The 19,990-nt window shown below is 31.5% G+C and overlaps 1 protein-coding gene across 4 annotated transcripts in view; it reads right to left on the bottom strand.

Annotated features, from left to right (window-relative positions):
* Nucleotides 1-3,466: 3,466 nt before the first annotated feature.
* The window catches only part of LOC143048371 (uncharacterized), a 41,125-nt gene continuing 24,601 nt past the window's right edge, over nt 3,467-19,990 (bottom strand). For 2 of the 4 annotated variants that reach the window (XM_076222027.1, XM_076222038.1), the window contains exons 15-20: nt 18,767-18,832; nt 18,045-18,113; nt 13,687-13,905; nt 12,524-13,464; nt 8,863-8,949; nt 3,467-7,895 (exon numbers count right to left, since the gene is read on the bottom strand). In XM_076222027.1, the coding sequence (XP_076078142.1) occupies nt 7,839-7,895; nt 8,863-8,949; nt 12,524-13,464; nt 13,687-13,905; nt 18,045-18,113; nt 18,767-18,832 (1,439 nt within the window). In that variant the 3' untranslated portion in view covers nt 3,467-7,838. The remainder of the gene's footprint in view (nt 7,896-8,862; nt 8,950-12,523; nt 13,465-13,686; nt 13,906-18,044; nt 18,114-18,766; nt 18,833-19,990) is intronic. The other 2 variants (XM_076222045.1, XM_076222053.1) reach the window with 2 other exon arrangements.

Genomic DNA, 19,990 nt, shown 5'->3' with positions numbered 1-19,990 from the left:
TTCTTCTTTGTCTGCATCCACGCCTATCTTCGGGAGTGCGCTAGGTTGCACCTGCCTCATATTAAAAATTATCCAAAGCGTTTGAATTTGTATACCTATAATCTCATAATTTTGTTGAATAAGTGGCATCATTAATGTGAACTCATTGGCTTTCTGTGTCAATAGCAAACACTCTGCCTTTTGGGAACTCTGGCTCTGGCTCCATTCTCCTAACGCTGAGCTTGATTTTATAGTTCATCACAAATATTTCATTTGCTCTTTCTTTAATGCCACATGTTGCGTTCATCCATTCTAGAACTTCTGACAGACTTTCCACACTGTCCTCGTCATATTTGAAGAAAAATGACCAACGTACAGCCGGTTTATCCTGGCCTGCTTTGTAGATAGCGCACGTCACTTCGTGCAATACCTTTTTTGATGTCATATTCGTGTTCTTACCAAACTTTCTACATGATAACTGGTTCCTTACTGTTATTTCATACAGAACGCTAACGAACGCAAGTCAAAAACGGGAACCGGAATAAATTAAAATGTAAAATTAAACCGATATCGGGTTTCTAATTTACGTAAATTGAGATTGCTGTGCGTTTACACGCTAGGTGATCGTAGGTATAGTTGATCAAAGTTATCAGTTATATTTTAGATAATTTAAAAAACCTTTTAGATCATTTTTTTTTTTAAACTTGGTAATCATTTAATCAAAAATACAGTCCTAGGTAATCAAACTAGAGGCTCTCAAGAGCCTGTATCGCTCACCTGACTCTACTTGTTTTTTTGAAATCATATAATATTTGGCTACAAAGTAACAACACTTGGCCAGCACCTCATAAGGAAAGGACTATTCATGCTATGTTTGATTTCATTCAATTCCATGGTTCTCTAGAAGAAGACTTTTGTATGCACTTCTCATAGGGTCCTATGTTAAACTAAGTCCCCAGCTGGCGGCCATCTTGGATGATGGATCGGCTACAAAGTAACAACACTTGGTCAGCACCTCATAAGGAACATTCATGCAATGTTGGGTTTCATTCCATTCAGTGGTTCTCTAGAAGAAGTCATTTTTTTGCATTTCCCATAAGGTCCTATGTTAAACTAAGTCCCCAGCTGGCGGTCATCTTGGATGATGGATCGGCTACAAAGTAACAACACTTGGTCAGCACCTGATAAGGAACATTCATGCAATGTTTGGTTTCATTCCATTCAGTGGTTCTCTAGAAGAAGTCATTTGTATGCATTTCCCATAGGGTCCTATGTTAAACTAAGTCCCCCGCTTGCGGCCATCTTGGATTATGGATCGGCTACAAAGTAACAACACTTGGTCAGCACCTCATAAGGAACATTCATGCTATGTTTGGTTTCATTCCATTCAATGGTTCTCTAGAAGAAGTCATTTGTATGCATTTCCCATAGGGTCCTATGTTAAACTAAGTCCCCCGCTGGCAGCCATCTTGGATGATGGATCGTCTACAAAGTAACAACACTTGGTCAGCACCCCATAAGGAACATTCATGCTATGTTTGGTTTTATTCCATTCAGTGGTTCTCTTAAAGAAGTCATTTGTATAAATTTTCCATAGGGTCCCATGTTAAACTTAGTCCCCCACTGGCAGCCATCTTGAATGATGGATCAGCTACAAAGTAACAACACTTGGTCAGCACCTCATAAGGAACATTCATGCTATGTTTGGTTTTATTCCATTCAGTGGTTCTCTAAAAGAAGTCATTTGTATGCATTTCCCATAGGGTCCTATGTTAAACTAATTCCCCCGCTGGCGGCCATCTTGGATGATGGATCGGCTACAAAGTAACAACACTTGGTCAGCACCTCATAAGGAACATTCATGCCATGTTTGGTTCCATTCCATTCAGTGGTTCTCTAGAAGAAGTTCAAAATGTAAATTGTTTACGACGACGACGACGGACGACGGACGACGACGACGGACGACGGACGCCAAGTGGTGAGAAAAGCTCACTTGGCCCTTCGGGCCAGGTGAGCTAATAATCATGAAATATTTGGCTTAATAATCAAATAATCATTAAAAAAACGGCCAAGTAATCACATAATCAAAAACCCCATGAGGGCCCTCATTTGATAACAAAATTATCACAGAACGGGTTTACCCGTGTTTATTTTAGACACCTTTAAAGTACAAAATGACCAATGCTGAAAATTCAGACTCCGTGCACAATGAATCAGCTGGGAGTCTGCACACTATCATATTTATGACTTTCTGTATACATATCTATCCTACAGCGTATTATGTAATGTTGATGTAGAACAATACAATCCTTTGTAATAAATCGTCATGTAACGATATTTACTTAATCACTTTCATGTGCACTTCTATAGTTCAGAAAATGCAAGCATTTTATTTCAATGTTAATTTTTAATATTCTGAGAAATACCAGTGACGCAAACAGCAGTTTCTGAAATCTAGCTTGGTCAAGCTATTAAATACATGACTAGATATTGGTCATAGGTCAGGTGGATTTTCCAAGATATATAAAAGTCAACATAATTTTTGCTTTGAATCCATGCAATAAGTTTCATTAGAAATCTTACACTAAACGTAGTTGTTTTTTTTTCCATCATATGTTCATTCTAGTAATTGACATACTATACAATATGAGGTTTTCTCATTGTTGAAGGCCTATAATTGCTTACATTAACTACATTTAAACTTTAGTGGAGATTTGACATTGGCATTCATACCACATCTCCTTATTTTTTATTTTTTTATTTTATTGTAGATGGGAAAGCAAGTTAAGGACTTTGATTGAGCTTAGGACAAAGAAAAAGGGTATCAAATTAATGAAAGTCAGTCAGTTCATACTGTTAACATTATTATTATACTGCTCTCCTGGGCTCTTTCCACTACATATATAAACAGGAACATGTGCCCATAGCACAGCATATCCATCTAACTGGACTTAAGGGAATGGACCCCCCTTTTCTATATTTATTTTTGTGTTTTTGATTTTTGATAGTAAATGTTCTGTGATGTTTTAGCTTATGTAATGTGCTCTTATTTTGCAATAACAGTAGTTCATAATTTTTAACCCTCTATTACAATAACAGTAGCTTATAAATTTTAACCCTTTATTACAATAAAAGTAGATTATAAATTTAGACCAGTAGTTTATATATTTTGAACCTCTATTATTTAACAAGTAGATGGGTTAAACCAAAACTTTCACCAGTCATATTTCTAAATTCAGTGAACTATGAAGTCCTTGTCAAAACACTACATGTACCATAATTTTTATTTTAACCTGGTCACAGTAATACAGAGATGGGTGGACAGAACCCACATATAAACATTATGCCCCTCTACTTTCATAGGTAGGGAACAAATGCAAACTAATGACCTTCATATCTCTTGTACATCAATCACAAGGCATATTTGATTCCTTTTTCAAGGACTTATTGAAAAGGAATATCTTTCAGAAACATGGAAAGAAGAAGGCACAATTTTTAATTGTTTATTTAATCATTATCAATGAAATTTTACATAAATATAAATATATAATATCAGTACAATATGTGCAATTCATTTATCAAAACTAAATAAGTACAAAGTATTTTTTTTCTATTATCATAAAATGATCCTAGATCTTTTTCTACATTGTATTTGAGCAACTGTTTGTAATTTAAATTGCAACCAAACAATCATCATGTTCTAACTTTTTTGGGGGTCAGAGGAGAAAAACACCCAATAACTTTAAGCTTGTGTGTTGTACACACCAAGATAATATATGACAGTCTTGTTATAAAGTTCAAACTGACTGAGCTTACAGTAAGAGAAAGAACATGCAAACATTTTGTTTTATCATTGTACAAAAGTCCTACTTTTCTCTTTAGTATTAGTAAGTTCAGATAGTCTGATACATGAATGCAAAACTAAGAAAATCACAATTCACTAAAAAAAGCAATAAATAAATTAAAAAAGTGCTATATAACAAGTGAAGATTATAAGTTTATTAAATGCTAAATCAATTCATTTAAAACAACAGTTCCACACTACTGGAATATTGTTTTCTTATGCAGTGGCCGATCCAATAATTTTCAAAAGTTGGGGTCCACAGACTGCCTAAGAGGGGGCCCGCTCCAGTCATGCTTCACTGATCCCTATATATTCAACCAAATTTTTTCCACAAAAGGGGGGCCCAGACCCCATGCCCAACCCCCTAAATCCGCCTCTGTTATGTACAACAAAACAGAGAAAATACAATACAATTTTTGGGAAGTTACACCCATTCAATATACAAGAGAAAACATAATATTTTTAAAGAATTATTAGTAAACTCCATTTAATTAATCACATCAATTTTAATATGGATTCAACAATATAAATAGTACTGGCTATAAATCCAATCTTTCTTTATTTGACGTCTTGCATCTTGTAACAGACTCTTTAAGTTTATTTAAAACCTATGCATTAACAAGACATAGATGTATATACTCAGTTTATACATCTATGTTTTAACCAATAAAATTCAAAGCTAATAATATTGTTTTATGTTTTACTTTGCTTTCCCAAAACTGGGCAATTTCATAAAAATAAAAAATCCAATGGAAGGTGTCATTACAGGTGCTATTTGCATCAGAAATATTAAATATTTTTTTTGGTCTATATTCCTTTCTTCAAAAGATAAAATTGTTTAAATTTCTTAAGAATAACAAATTAAGCCCTAATATCTCAACTATTCAACATTCTTAATAGCAGACTGCTACTAATTGTGCATACAAATATACATAACATATAGAAATAAATGAATGTTACCATTTACAATTGTCAAATGAAATTTATTGTCAAATGAAATTTATTGTCAAATGAAATTTGATTCAAAATCAACAGCACCACATAATATCAACAACAAACATGCATATCACAGTCCAGCGAGTTTGGAAGAAAATAAAGAAGTTTGTCTCAGATCCAATGAATTTTGGTACAAAATGATATTTAAAAACATTTGATGGTAATCCATTTTTTGGTACAAGTGTCAATTACCATTTTTAGTCTAAATGACAAGTATTTTTTTTTGGTGGATGCTCAGCATCAAGCAGGTATTTATTCTGCACTGTTCAGCCTATAAACATGTTCATTTGATATGAGCAGAAACCTTACTTTGTAGTATACCTAAATGTAGAGCACAACTATTACAAAAAATTGATACACACAAAAATAAATGAATCCACAGTATATCAATTTAAAAAAAGTCTTAATTTGACTTTGCAGAGTATCAAGCTTGAGGCAATTTGATTAAAATAAGATGTTTGGTATTTTTCAATAAGACTGAAAATCAACAACAACAACACAAAAAGGCATTTACAAATCAACCTTAAATCTTCAAAAATAAAAAAATGAAACTATATGTGTGCTTCAATGAAAATATTAAGTCAGTTAGAGTAATTTAAGACTTAAAATTATTTGCTTGATTTCTGCTTGCTTAACGTCCAGTGGAAAAACTAAAATTGATGAATGACTTTAGGGTTGATGTGAAAGGCAATTATGTGTTAAAAAGTGACAAAATAATAGCACTCTCTTTGGAATGTTATATATCACACTAATGACAATTGAATGCATGCAAAATGAACCACTTATCATGATATAATTACTGAAGAATTAACTTGCAAAGGTGCCATATAATATGCGAGAATAAACCAGATGCTCCGCAGGGCACAGCTTTATACGACCACAGAGGTCGAACCATTAACAGTTGGGGCAAGTATGGACACAACATTCAAGCTTGATACAGCTCTGAATTTGGATTGTGAATAAATAGTTAACACAGCAAAGGTTTCTGACACAGAATGAATGTGGTCTAATGAACTTAAACTTTTTTTTTTGCTTTTGAGCAATACACTATGCAGTTGAATATAAATCCCCTCAAAAAAATATAGTTGAAGAAAAATTCTTTTTAATTTCTAAAATCTAAAATGAGAAAAATTTTACCCCTCACCCCACCCTCCCCATTTTTTTCACCTCCTCCAATACCTTATTCCAAAAATAATCTCAATTCAAATTTCTAATTAAGTTGGCAACAATAACTACTCATTTAAATATATCATAAAGTATTAAAATATAAAATAACTTACAGTCATTGTTGAAATTAATATTAATTAACAGTAACTTCTAAAAATAAATTTACAGCTTCTCATCTCAAGACAATTATCACTTCCTTGAACATAATTTTCAAGCAGTGTAAGGGAGGTAATCAAGATTTCAAACATATATATAACTGTATTCTTTAAATTTTAATTGGAATTGGATTACCTCCCTTACACTGCTTTTAAATTGCCTAAATTGTTATTCAACCTGAAAAACCCGTTTCCCCCCTTTTTGCCCCTAATTGTTTAATGATTTGATCCATTAACCCCTATCACCATCCCTTTGTAGTATTGAAACTTATGGTATAATTTCAGAGAGATTTATACACTTAAACACAAGTTATTAACTGAAAACTACAAAAATGCTTATTTTGGCCCCTCACTTATTGAAACCCCCATGGAGCAAGAACCCCAAAACTCAATTCCAGCCTTTCCTTTGTAGTAAGAAATCTTGTAGTATAATTCCAGAGAGATCCATACACTTAAACACAAGTTATTGTCTGTAATATAGAAAAATGCTTCTTTTTGGCCCCTTATTCCTAAATGTTCAGGGATATTAACCCCAAACTGACAAAAAGCCTTTCCTACATTATATGGAACCTTGTGGTACAATGTCAGAGAGATCCATACAGTTAAACATAAGTTAAACTTCAAAAGTGCTTGATTTTGGCCCCTTTTTGGCTCTTAATTCCTAGATTGCCCCATAACCCTTAAAATAAATCCTAACCTTCTACTGAATGATATTAACATTGTGGTACAATTTCAGAGTAATTGAAATACTTATACACACCTTATTGTCCTGAAACTAGATAAATGTATGTTTTGGGCCTCTTATTCCTAAACCGATTGGACCATAACCCCCAAAATCAATCCCAACCTTCCTTTTGTGGTTATAAACATTGTCTTAAAATTTTATTGATTTCTATTCACTTATACTAAAGTTATTATCCGGAAACTATCGTCTTCAGACGACGCTGACAACCGCGATGTGATACCAATATATGACCGAAAAAACTTTGCGGTCGTATAATAACAAATAACTCTATCAACACACTCGGGTCCAACAAATTTATAATTATCAAAAACAGGTTAAAATATTATTTTAGTTATGACAACAGAAACACTTCCATCTAAAAAGTACAAATTAATATCAGCTCAACTCTTCAGTTTACAATTTCATAATTTTGTTGATGCCTTCTCAATTGCTGGGGCATCAAATTTGCATTTGTTCTAGATAACCAACTTTTCACAGAATTACAACCTTTGGACTTAGTGTGTTGTTTTCACAAGACTTGTCCTCTGGAATCACATTTCATTTATTTAGAAGTCTTACCATAAAGCTTATAAATATGTATCAATATCTTTTACATTTTCAGATAAAACCTTTAAAGCATTATTGTATATTTCAGAATATTCATTCGGAAATATAAACTTTTTTTATTTTTTACTCGTATACATGATATAAAGAGACAAACAGCACTCTTTAACACCTTTCAATATTTTTGTACAAGAGCCTAGCAAGTGAAATATATTTAGTTTCCAGTATTTAACTCGCTATTATTTTTGCAATTCAATGTAACAAATATCCTTACTTCCAATATTCCAGTATTATTTTTTCACTCGCTATACACACAAAACTTTAAAATAAAGATTTGAATTAAAAAATGATATAAATACATTTGGCACTATCAAAGAGGACTTTATAAAATAAAATGCAGGAAGAAAAATTATTCCAAGTCAGTTGGTGAAAATGTTTCCAGTTCCCTTTGTCGTTGTATTAAACTCTGAAAAAAATGCACAAAGATTATGATTGCTTGATCCATGCAGATATCAGATAATATAAAACTGCACTTTTTATAATTTATTAGACCAATGTCATTATTTACTTACGAATCAAGTACATATATCCAAGTTTTTTCTTAACATTGCAGAAGAATAATTGTCTTTTTGTCTCTATATTGGTTACATGATGTTGTGTGTTGTGTGTTCTAGTGTGTGGGTTGTTTATTTTTAGTTTATTTTTTATAAATCCTCGCTGTTCAGGCTTGATTCTTTCCTTGCACCGTTCTTGTCTTATTATCTGTGTTTTGAGAGTTATTTATACTGTTTGTTTTGTCAAAAGGATTTATAACTGTTTCACTCTGCTTTCTTTGGTACTGTAAATTCTCACCCTCTCTAAGTGTCAGTCTCACCCTCCCTAAGTGTCAGTCTTAATTCTCACCCTCTCTAAGTGTCAGTCTTAATTCTCACCCTCTTTAAGTGTCAGTCTTAATTCTCACCCTCCCTAAGTGTCAGTCTTAATTCTCACCCTCCCTAAGTGTCAGTCTTAATTCTAACCCTCCCTAAGTGTCAGTCTTAATTCTCACCCTCTCTAAGTGTCAGTCTTAATTCTCACCCTCTCTAAGTGTCAGTCTTAATTCTCACCCTCCCTAAGTGTCAGTCTTAATTCTCACCCTCCCTAAGTGTCAGTCTTAATTCTCACCCTCTTTAAGTGTCAGTCTTAATTCTCACCCTCTTTAAGTGTCAGTCTTAATTCTCACCCTCTCTAAGTGTCAGTCTTAATTCTCACCCTCTCTAAGTGTCAGTCTTAATGCTGTTGTGAGCAAGTCTTTAATTTACACATATGTTTTTGTATATGTACTTAATATCAAAACTTTATTGTTCTTATAAAATAAATTTTCCTGTTTCTGTTATAGATTTATATTATAAAAGAAACTGAGTAATTGATTGATAACTATATAGTACACTGACCTCTTTTAGACTGGAGAGTTGATTCAGTATCTGATCTTGTCTTTGTGTGGGATGATTCTTGACTAGAGATGGGTTAGTAATGGGGTCCTGAAATATATATGTTAAAGTTAAATGACTGACTAGAGAAATGTTTAGCCTTATATCTTAAATTCTTATATACTATTTCATTAAACCACCACTTATTTCATAACTTTATTTATTCCCTGGGTCAGATTCTATATTTCCTGCCAAATTATACCTCTTTATAATATGACATTCAAATTTTTTTTAAGCTAGTATTTACCTATAACATAAAATACTGTTCCCTAAAGAATAATTTTGCTTCAAATTAAAATATATTTGAATCTTTTCATCCAAATTTTGAATTAATATATGATCATATATGACTTTAAGAATGAACAGTTACATTAAAAAATTAAGCTTATTCACTGGCAACTTAACAAATATATCAGTGCATTTTAATCTATGACAAGAACTTTGATATGCAATGTAGGTAAATACATTGGAATTTTATATTTCACTTTCTAGAACACCATTGATTTTTTTTACAATTCATGATAAAAGAAAAGAAACATAGCAAATTCCATTATAACACATAAAAAATACATCATAATCTTTCGGAGGTCAATATCACATGCCATGGATAGGTTCAGTAACACTGAAGATTCACAAGTGCTAGAATACTTGAAAAAAACACTCAAAGATTATATATGTTACAATATAGAATGTGAAAACCAGAAACTATATACTTTCCCACATATTTGTCCCTAAGTCCACTTTAAAATACCAACTTGTTATATTTCTACACAATGATAATCAGATTAAATAATAGGAAATATCAAATTTGAACTGTCTGCATTATCACTTATATTGGAGACAGTTATCAATAATTAGTCATTTACATTTGTACTATAATTTTTTTGTAAATTTAACAAAAATCCTAAAAATCTTTTTCCCTTTTTCTTTTTTTTTTTTTAGTTTTATTAACTTTATTTTTCCTTTTAAATTTTATTCTGTTACATTAGGACTTTTGTTTTATTTTTTTTATTTTTGTAGTGTCTCAGGGAAGATTAGTGTTATAGCTAACTGTGTAACCCTCTTTAAATAAAAGAATATTATCATTATTATATTATTATTATTCCTGCCTGTTTACACAGTCTAAATTTGGTTGATAATTATCACATTTGATTTTTAAAGGACATTTTCTTTATCTTTATTTAGTTTTGGTTGAAAAAGCATATGTTCAAAAAAAAAAAAAAAAAAAAAAGCTTCATGAAAAAAATATTAAAAAAAATTTAGCATTTTATTAAATAGAATACTTTATATAAACTTCTAAGATTTTGTATGATAAAAGTTTGGCATAACTATTTTGAAATGGAACATTGTTTAAAACAAGCAAATTTTTATATTGCCATAACATAATGGATCTAATGAATGTCTTCTAAATGCTTTGTGAAAAGTAACCAGTCTGCCTTGTAGAGTCTTTAGAGAGACAACAGAGAAATAGAAAATAGCTGAAATATCTGGTTTATATATTCCAAAAAGATAAAATGTTACAGACAACAATGTGACAAAACAATGAGTTTCTGTGAATAGAGAAAACAATATTGATACAGTGTATAATAAACCTTGGTAAATATATTCTCATCTGAACTGTATAGGTCACTGTCATAACATTGACTACAGTAAATACACTAGTAAAAAGCAAAAATTAAATCATCATAACTGTTTGTATGGGATGTCTCTAGTACCATACACACTCCTGCCATACATCCCAAAATCAATACTCGATTTTTACCTCGTAAATATGGTTTATCAAACCATTTAAAGTATTGTTTTCATTATGGTTTTAAAGATAGGTAACAATTAACCAATATTTTATGAATCTTTGTGGACCATTATCTCTTTTAAATATCTAAATTCTTACAATTTATCAGTAATTCAACAAATCATCCAAAGAGAACATGTTTAATGCATTCACACTGTCAATGTCAATACACATTACCTTAATAGACTCAGGAATATCATTTGTCCAGTGGCCAATATTCCTGTATTGGCATGTTGAAACAGGACATTTTGATAACAAAATTGTCAGTTTATGAATTATTCATAATAAATTAATTCTACTAAAACTAAGTTTCAACTACTTGACTTTTAATGATTTTGCTTGTCCTTTTTAAGTCCTTTTATGTTTGTGTGATCAAAAATATTTCTATATTTGGTTAGGATCATACAAGATTAAAGTTGTTGCTCAGACATATAATGTGAGATCTTACAATGTATGACACCTTGGCCTACTTCGATTCGTCCAACTGGGGTTAACTCCAGTTGAAAGGTCAGTGCTAATGCGCATGTGCGCAACCGTTCCGAATCGAAGTCAAAACTCTTCCATCGAGTTGACTATTATAATGGAGGTGAAAAAAATTGTTTTTTGCTGAGCATTAAAATAAAAAAAAATATATTACATAGTGTTTCACAAAGAAAAGTCCTGTTTGCTTTTGAAAAATAGTTTGTTAGTGAGTTAAAAAAAAATTGAAACTTTGAAAAATCGTTCAAAGAAAAACAATTAATTTCTATTTTATTTCCAACTACCACCGACAGCTGATAATAAACTCATCATAGATACCAGGAATAAAATTTAACATTTACACCAGACGTGCGTATCGTCTACAAAAGACTTGATCATCAGAGACGCTCGAATTAAAAATGTTATAAAAGGTCAAATAAAGTACGAAGTTGAAGAGATTTGAGGACCAAATATACACATGAACAATATTGGCTGATTCCGAAATACAGGCAATAATACATTCCCCTTGTCAGCTTTATTCTTCGGCTGTATTTTGTCAAATACCAGTTTATTTGTATCACTTTTATTTGTTGCAACTACTTGAAGGCATCTTGAAACTCGACTAAACCTGCCCTGACCCAGGGTTGATGTCGAGTTAACTCGGGTAGGTTCAAAAGGTCAAACTCGGGGGTTTGGTTGTCAGTCGAGTAAACTCGATAGACTCTACTAACCCGAGTTGGACGAATCGAAGTAGGCCCTTAAGGTGGTACCTAACACTACAGGGAGATAACTCTGTAAAATCAGCTAAACGTTTTAATTACGTTGTGTTGTAAAGGGAATATTAAGCTTCTCAATGATCAAAATTGGTGTTTGTCGAACTGCTATATAACCAGTGTATTTTTTCTGAAAAAACGGTTGGTTCAAAATTTTTTTTTTTTTTTTTTTTTTTTGTTAAAGGGTCAAAGTAAATACATTGTCAAAATTTTATGAAAATTAAACGAACCAAATTAATTTTAGGGAAAGTGTTGGGTACCACCTTAATAATAACTTATTCTTCATGCAACTTTACAAATTGAAGTATTCTTTCATATAACCAATAGACCGATGACTTTAAATGGAATTCTAAAGTATATACCAGTACATTTCTTTTTGATTTGAATTAATAATATCTATTTGAAATTTGTAGCTGAACTGGAGAAGATTGGTTAAATTTCTTGTCATTTGCACAATTAAGATAAAAATAATAAAAGACAAATCATTACTTTTTGGAGAGAAACAGGTCATAGAAGAGGGTAGACTTTAAGTATCGGATATTTCTTTCAACAATGTACATTCTACATGTATTCTATGTGTAGAAGTTTATGAATAAATTACCTTATCATTATTTCTTGATTCTCCAGGAAGTCTGATCCTATCTTCATAAACGTCTACCCTGTTGCCATAATTACCAGGTTTCATTCCTTTAATATATGCTTTCCTAGCATTTGCCAATTTAGTTGTCTCCCTTGAAAGAGGAAGTGGATTAGTAGCCTGGGCTGGGTCTAAAATCTCTACAGTTCTTGTAAATGGTACAAAGTCATTATCACCAAGTTCATAAGTCACAGGATTTGTGTCCCCATATTTATACTGTTTTCCTCGATGATCTAATCCTCCCTCCCCTCCTATTTTGTGTTTGAGGGCAGGTACAGGAGGAGAGGGAGCTCTCTTTAATCTATCATCTGTCCTTACAACTGATACAGATGGTGATGGAGATCGCTCTCTGTTGTATGGTACAAGTGCTCTATTTGACTGCTCAGGTGACCTTGACCTTGACCTATTGATAACCAGCCGATTGACCTCTGGCTGCCCTACAGGAGAATGTGATTTATGTCTATGACATAGTCTATCAGTTCTTGGTGTAGTTTCACCATCAGAATGAGAACCACATCTTGAGAGCCTCTCTGTGGGAATTCTATCTTTATTCATTTCTACCATTGCCAGAAGTTCTTGTTCTCTAATCCGTCTCCGATGTTCACTAGCTTGACGTTTGTGCTGAATTGGATCTTTTTCTGATTGTTTTTTTGGATGTTTGTGTGCAGGATTTTGATAATTCCATAATTCTTTCTTTCTACTTCTGCTTCTTCTATCTGTTTCTCTAGGTTTTGGGTCTTCTTTCTGAATGACAGATCGTTTTTGATTGGGTGGTTGCCTTCTTGGCATTTTTTCCTCTTTTGTAGCACTTTTTACTCTAACCTTCTTGCCCTTAGAAACTTTGTACACAATATCAACATCAGTCATTTCTCTGTATGTTCTCTGATCCATTCTACGACTAGTTTCTGAAAATATTTTTTTTCATTAAAAAATTCAAAAATAAAACTATGGGAACAAAGCTCACAGAATCTTATTCCTGCCACTTTAAATTCATTAAACGATCTATTTAATTTTTTTATTTATGAATATACCCCAATTCTATTGTTGTCCTTTTAAAATTTTAAATCAATGGCAAACAACAAATTACTTCCAATGTAATCTAAACTTCCGGTCAATATAATGCTTACCATTATTTAATGGTATGTTTCCAGTCTGTGTACCAAACTCTCTTTTTGGAGACTGACCATATCGGTACTGACTAGGTGTTAGAACTCTATTCTCTGTATATGGTTCTAATGCCAAACTGGATTTGTCTGAGGGTTTGTCTGTTTGTATTGGTCTAGGTGAGACATCAAGATTTAAGCCAGGTACATATGTTGGTTCAGTAGCCCTTGGTGTCAATTTAGCTATAAAATAAATATAGATGTGTGTCTGAGTAATGGTCTTATGTGCACAAGACTTCTACTTATGTCGTAAAAATGGTTCCAACTACAGACACCATGCCTTTACTGTTTACATGACAGTTATAAAAATTAAAGACAAAATTGCAGTATGGAAAATTATAGGAACACTTCATCTAAAAAGGTTCTAAATATATGACAATGCAAAGTGAAGCATTAAATGTCCCAAACATATCACTAAGGATCAGTTGAAGAAATATATATTAAATGCCAGTCTAGATACAGTATTGTTTTTGAAACTGTAATATGATGGACACAATCACAATGTTTTTGACACAATTGATTAACAGGGAACATTCTATTATATTGGTATGAACAATTATGGGGAACTCAATTTTTTTTTTTATTATTAATTCAATAAATACATACATTGAAAAAAAAAAAAAATGATTTCAAAATGAACCAGATGCTCTGCAGGGCGCAGCTTTATACGACCGCAGAGGTTGAACCCTGAACGGTTGGGGCAAGTATGGACACAACATTCAAGCTGGATTCAGCTCTAAATTTGGATTGTGATTAAATAGTTGACACAGCATAGGTTTCTGACACAGAATGAATGTGGTCTAATGAACTTAAAATACTTTTTTTTCCTTTGAGCAATTCACTATGCTGTTGAATATTAATCCTCTCAAAAAAATGTTTGAAGAAATTTTCTTTTTATTTATGAAATCTGAAATGAGAAAAATTTAACCCCCCCCCCCCCCCCCCCATTTTTTTTTCACATCCCCCTTTCCCTTTTTCCAAAAATTGATCTCAATTCAAATTTCTAATGGAGTTTGCAACAATAACTACTCATTTAAATACATCATAAAATATTAAAATGTAACAAAAGGTGCTTGTTATCACTGAATGGTAAAGATTGTTTTAATTTATCAGTTGGTAGTAAAAGTGAATATACATTGTATATTGTATAAAACAATGATTTAAGTTGATTCAACTACTATTCTGGACAAAGAAAGATAACTCCAATCAATTGAAAATTTCTTGCTATTGCACAATATTGTGCAATTAGATATTTCTTGCTATTGCGCAATACTGTGCAATTGAAAATATTTGCTATTGCACAATACTGTGCAATTGAAGATTTCTTGCTATTGCGCAATACTGTGCAATTGAAAATTTCTTGCTATTGCACAATACTGTGCAATTGAAGATTTCTTGCTATTGCTGAATACTGTGCAATTGAAAATTTCTTGCTATTGCACAATACTGTGCAATTGAAGATTTCTTGCTATTGCTGAATACTGTGCAATTGAAAATTTCTTGCTATTGCGCAATACTTAATATAATAATTTTGGATCCTGATTTGAACCAACTTGAAAACTGGGCCCATAATCAAAAATCTAAGTACATGTTTAGATTCAGCATATCAAAAAAGCTCAAGAATTCAATTTTTGTTAAAATCAAACTTAGTTTAATTTTGGACCCTTTGGACTTTAATGTAGACCAATTTGAAAATGAGACTAAAAATTAACAATCTACATACACAGTAAGATTTGGCATATCAAAGAACCCCAATTATTCAATTTTTGATGAAATCAAACTAAGTTCAATTTTGGACTCTTTGGGCCCCTTATTCCTAAAATGTTGGGACCAAAACTCCCAAAATCAAACCCAACCTTCCTTTAGTGGTCATAAACCTTGTGTTTAAATTTCATAGATTTCTATTTACTTAAACTAAAGTTATGGTGCGAAAACCAAGAATAATGCTTACTTGGGCCCCTTTTTGGCCCCTAATTCCTAAACTGTTCAGACCTCAACTCCCAAAATCAATACCAACCTTCCTTTTGTGGTCATAAACCTTGTGTTTAAATTTCATTGATTTCTATTTACTTAAACTAAAGTTATTGTGCGAAAACCAAGAATAATGCTTATTTGGGCCCTTTTTTGGCCCCTAATTCCTAAATTGTTAGAACCAAAACTCCCAAAATCAATCCCAACCTTCCTTTTGTGGTCATAAACCTTGTGTCAAAATTTCATAGATTTCTATTTAATTAAACTTAAGTAATTGTGCGAAAACCAAGAAAATGCTTATTTGGGCCCTTTTTGGCCCCTAATTCCTAAAATGTTGGGATCAAAACTCCCAAAATCAATCCCAACCTTCCTTTTGTGGTCATAAACCTTGTGTTAAAATTTCATAGATTTCTATTCACTTTTACTAAAGTTAATGTGCGAAAACTAAAAGTATTAGGACGACGACGCCGACGCAGACGACGACGCCAACGTGATAGCAATATACGACGAAAAATTAAAATTTTTGCGGTCGTATAAAAATATTGAGCAGTGCCACCAAAATTTGAGGTTGAATTCAGGTGGTTCTGGAAGGATAACCAGTTCCCGCTCAACTATTGCAACCCATCATGTTTCTCATTGCAAGTACAATATACAATGATAAGTCTCCACCAGTAATGTCCAGATCAGGGAAAAGAGTATTATAAATTTACATAGGTTTTTAAGATCATTTTAGTATTTCATCATAGATGTAGATACATTATGTTTACAGAAGTCATATCAGCTCTGGTACTGAATATTGGTTACTTAGTATTAAATAAGGTACGACAATAATTAGACATTAAGCTTGACATGCCGTAAAATATAAATAAGATAATCTGAAAAAAAATATCTATGGTATTGATTTTGAAAAACATTTATTTACCTGATTATAAATTTAAAACATAATTCACAAAGCAACACAGTATAGTAGCATACCAAATCCAAAATAACATAAATTTTGCACAAAAGGTATATAATATGCAAATATCATGTGACCATTTCCAGTGAATTCTGAAGTGAAGTGTGCCCAAACTATACCTAGTTACTGTACTTATTTTGGATTCAATCAGATTTGGTTAATATGATAATATTACACAAAGGTCTCTGGAGATAGGCTAACTGTCTTGGAGACTTATATATCGAAGACTGAAAGTGATACACTGAAATAAACTTATATATGCATTGTAATGAGTTTTTTCAACAAATTTTGTAACTATTAAACAATTCATCAATAAATATGAGAGTTGTAATTTATAACACTTTTGTGTTATTTTCACTAGCAAATAAAGTTGTGGAATTTACAAAAAAAAATGGAGCACATGTTGAACAAAATGTCTTGCACTAGTAGAACTGACTTGTGATCAGATCATACCAAATAAAATGCATACATTAATAATTCAAATGCAATAGTTTCCAGAATATCAGATTGTCAAGCAAAACTTGACATCTAACAGGTAAAATCTATATGTACAAAAAAACCTAATTTTGCACTAAAACAGAATAAAATTTTACAATATAGAATAAATTACAGAATGTACACCAATATAAATGGTCCCTGGAAAAATAAAATGGCTGAAAATGCAGTCAAATGCAGATCATGATTCTTACAATACTTTAAAAAGTAGCATGAAATGAGTTGAATAAAATTTATTATAAAGAAAAGAAAAAGCATATACAAAATAAAGTTGAATCAAAATTATAACTAAGATAAGACATATTACAGCACTTAGAAAGTTTATTAAAACCTTTGAAAAAGAAATATAAAGTTGCATACATGTTATTCATGGGCTAATTGGTTATCAAAGGTACCAGGAATATAATTTAGTATGCCAGACGCACGTTTCGTCTACATAAGACTCATCAGTGACGCTCATATCTAAATTTAGAAAGCCAAACAAGTACAAGTTGAAGAGCATTGGGAATCCAAAATTCTAAACCTTAAAATTTCTAAAGTAAAATTTATTTACCAGTAACGAATGGTTAATGTAACCTTACTGTCTTAGGGTAAGACAATTTGATGTAAGCGCTGCCTTTGGCCTTTGTATAAAAAGTGTTCTTCACCCTTAATACCCGAGGTAGTACTATCAAAGATTGTTACCATTTACAATTTGTTCCCTTCAAATTAAGTTTTTTTCATGCAAAATTATCTGTTTTTTAAATATAGTTTGTGATATAAAAATTTATAAATGAATGCTATGATCTGTAAATGGCTGGTGACAACACTGCACTGAATGATTGATGACTAAAGCAAGTTACACTGTAAAATTCCTGTGAAACCCACAATCCATGTGTGTCCACATATAAAATGATACCTAAGCGACCGCCTGTCAATATGTCGGCCATATTGTGACTGTAGTAATGTTGTGATGTGAAAAACTGATCTACAAATTAGAAAAATATCATAGCTTAAAGCTTAGATTGCTACAGTTGGTAAATTGAGAATTAAATATAGCCTATTGGTTAAGCAATTAATTGCAATTTTAAAGTTTGAATGTTGAAGAAAAAGTTTGCAATAAAAAAGTGATTTTTATAAATGCTATTAATAGCTATTGTGAAGTGCTCATAATAAATCACTTGTTAAAAAGTAGTTAGCTCTTTTTAATTAGAAATCCTTTTCCAAAAATGAATGATTTGTTGTTGTACCAGTACTTATAAGAAATTATTGCTGATTATCTCACAATCCCTTTAAAAATACAACAGTCTTTTTTTTTAATGGTAATGCCAAAACTTCACAAATATTTCATTTCCATGAAAATAACCCAAAACTTGGGACAGTCAATGAGTTTGTGATATTATAATAGTTGCAAATACAATTCAAATTGCAGCAAATATTCTTATGATCATGAAAAAAGGAATTTTAGTTTCACAGGAAAGTTATTATTCTTTCATAAAAATTAATTCTGTATTACATGTGTACTGTGTATTTTTATCATTATCAAAGACAGAAAGTAGTGCTGTTAATTCATTTAATACTTTTATGAAAAATTACAAAATTAAAGAAAATTGTGCATTGAAAGAGAGGATTATTTTATACCTCTAATGGTAGTTGGTGGTTCTCGAACAGTTTCTACGGCAGGATATCTAGCTGTCAACTGCTTCTCTAAAAACAACACACATATAAAGAATACACTAATTCATGTCACATGACCCATATGATGCAAATTAGTATAAATACTAAGGTATTGCAAGCAAAGCTTATAAATCCCCATCAGTTATGAAAGTATCTGTAATAACCATAATTATCTCAGCTTTTCATTGTTTATTTGTAGACTTTCCAGTTCTACATTACCTACACTCAGTTTTTATTGTATCTTGTTTTCTGCTACTAACCTACCTTATATGGGTATTATAAACAATCATGAAAGACACTTACAATCTATAACCATGCTATTGAAAGGAAAGACCATGTAGTGTTGAAATTGAATTCAAATGGTTGAATTTTTAGGTGTTTTGTCTTAACCTTTTGACATAGAAAACAAAACAAGGGTATATGATATAAAATACTGTAAACCAACTTATTTTCGCAGATACTTTATTTCACATTTAGTCTTTTCTTTCCCAATTTGCAGCTAATTTTCGCAATTTTCAAATTGACTGATGTAGTTAGACAAGTAAAATTCAGATTTTATTTTTCCTGATGATTTATATTGGCATTATTTTTCTTCCTGCGAAAGTTGTAAAAATCAGTTGGTTTATAGTTTATTAGAATGTAGAAGTACTACATTTTACTACAATTCATGTTGTTTTCTAGCTCATTTCATTATCATGTGAAGTTCTGTAATGACCCTTTCTCTCATAGTTACAGAATATTACTTATTATGTTCAGTATAACATTGTCTTTAATAATTTCTATGGTTAAATTTATCATAACCAAAACAAACTTAAATCTGTCATAACCAAATCAAACTTAAATATATCATAACCAAAACAAAATCTATCATAACCAAATCAAACTTAAATCTATCATAACCAAAACAAACTTAAATCTATCATAACCAAAACAAACTTAAATCTATCATAACCAAAACAAACTTAAATCTATCATCACCAAAACAAACTAAAATTATATCTGCATGGAGTTTGTTATGCTAAGCAATAATTTTATATTAATCATGCTTACATCACACACGAAAATGATGTTAGTTTATAAAATCTGTAGCTTACTATTCCATGAAAACATTGTTACTTAAAGCTATACCATAATAATAAAATGATTTTCTGTTAATTTCAGCAACAAAATACATGTAAATTTGAAACT

The sequence above is a fragment of the Mytilus galloprovincialis genome, chromosome 1, assembly GCF_965363235.1.
Source record: "Mytilus galloprovincialis chromosome 1, xbMytGall1.hap1.1, whole genome shotgun sequence".
NCBI lineage: Eukaryota > Metazoa > Mollusca > Bivalvia > Mytilida > Mytilidae > Mytilus > Mytilus galloprovincialis.
The sequence above is the reverse complement of the archived record's forward strand: the minus strand, read 5'-3'. Positions and strand labels throughout refer to the sequence as shown.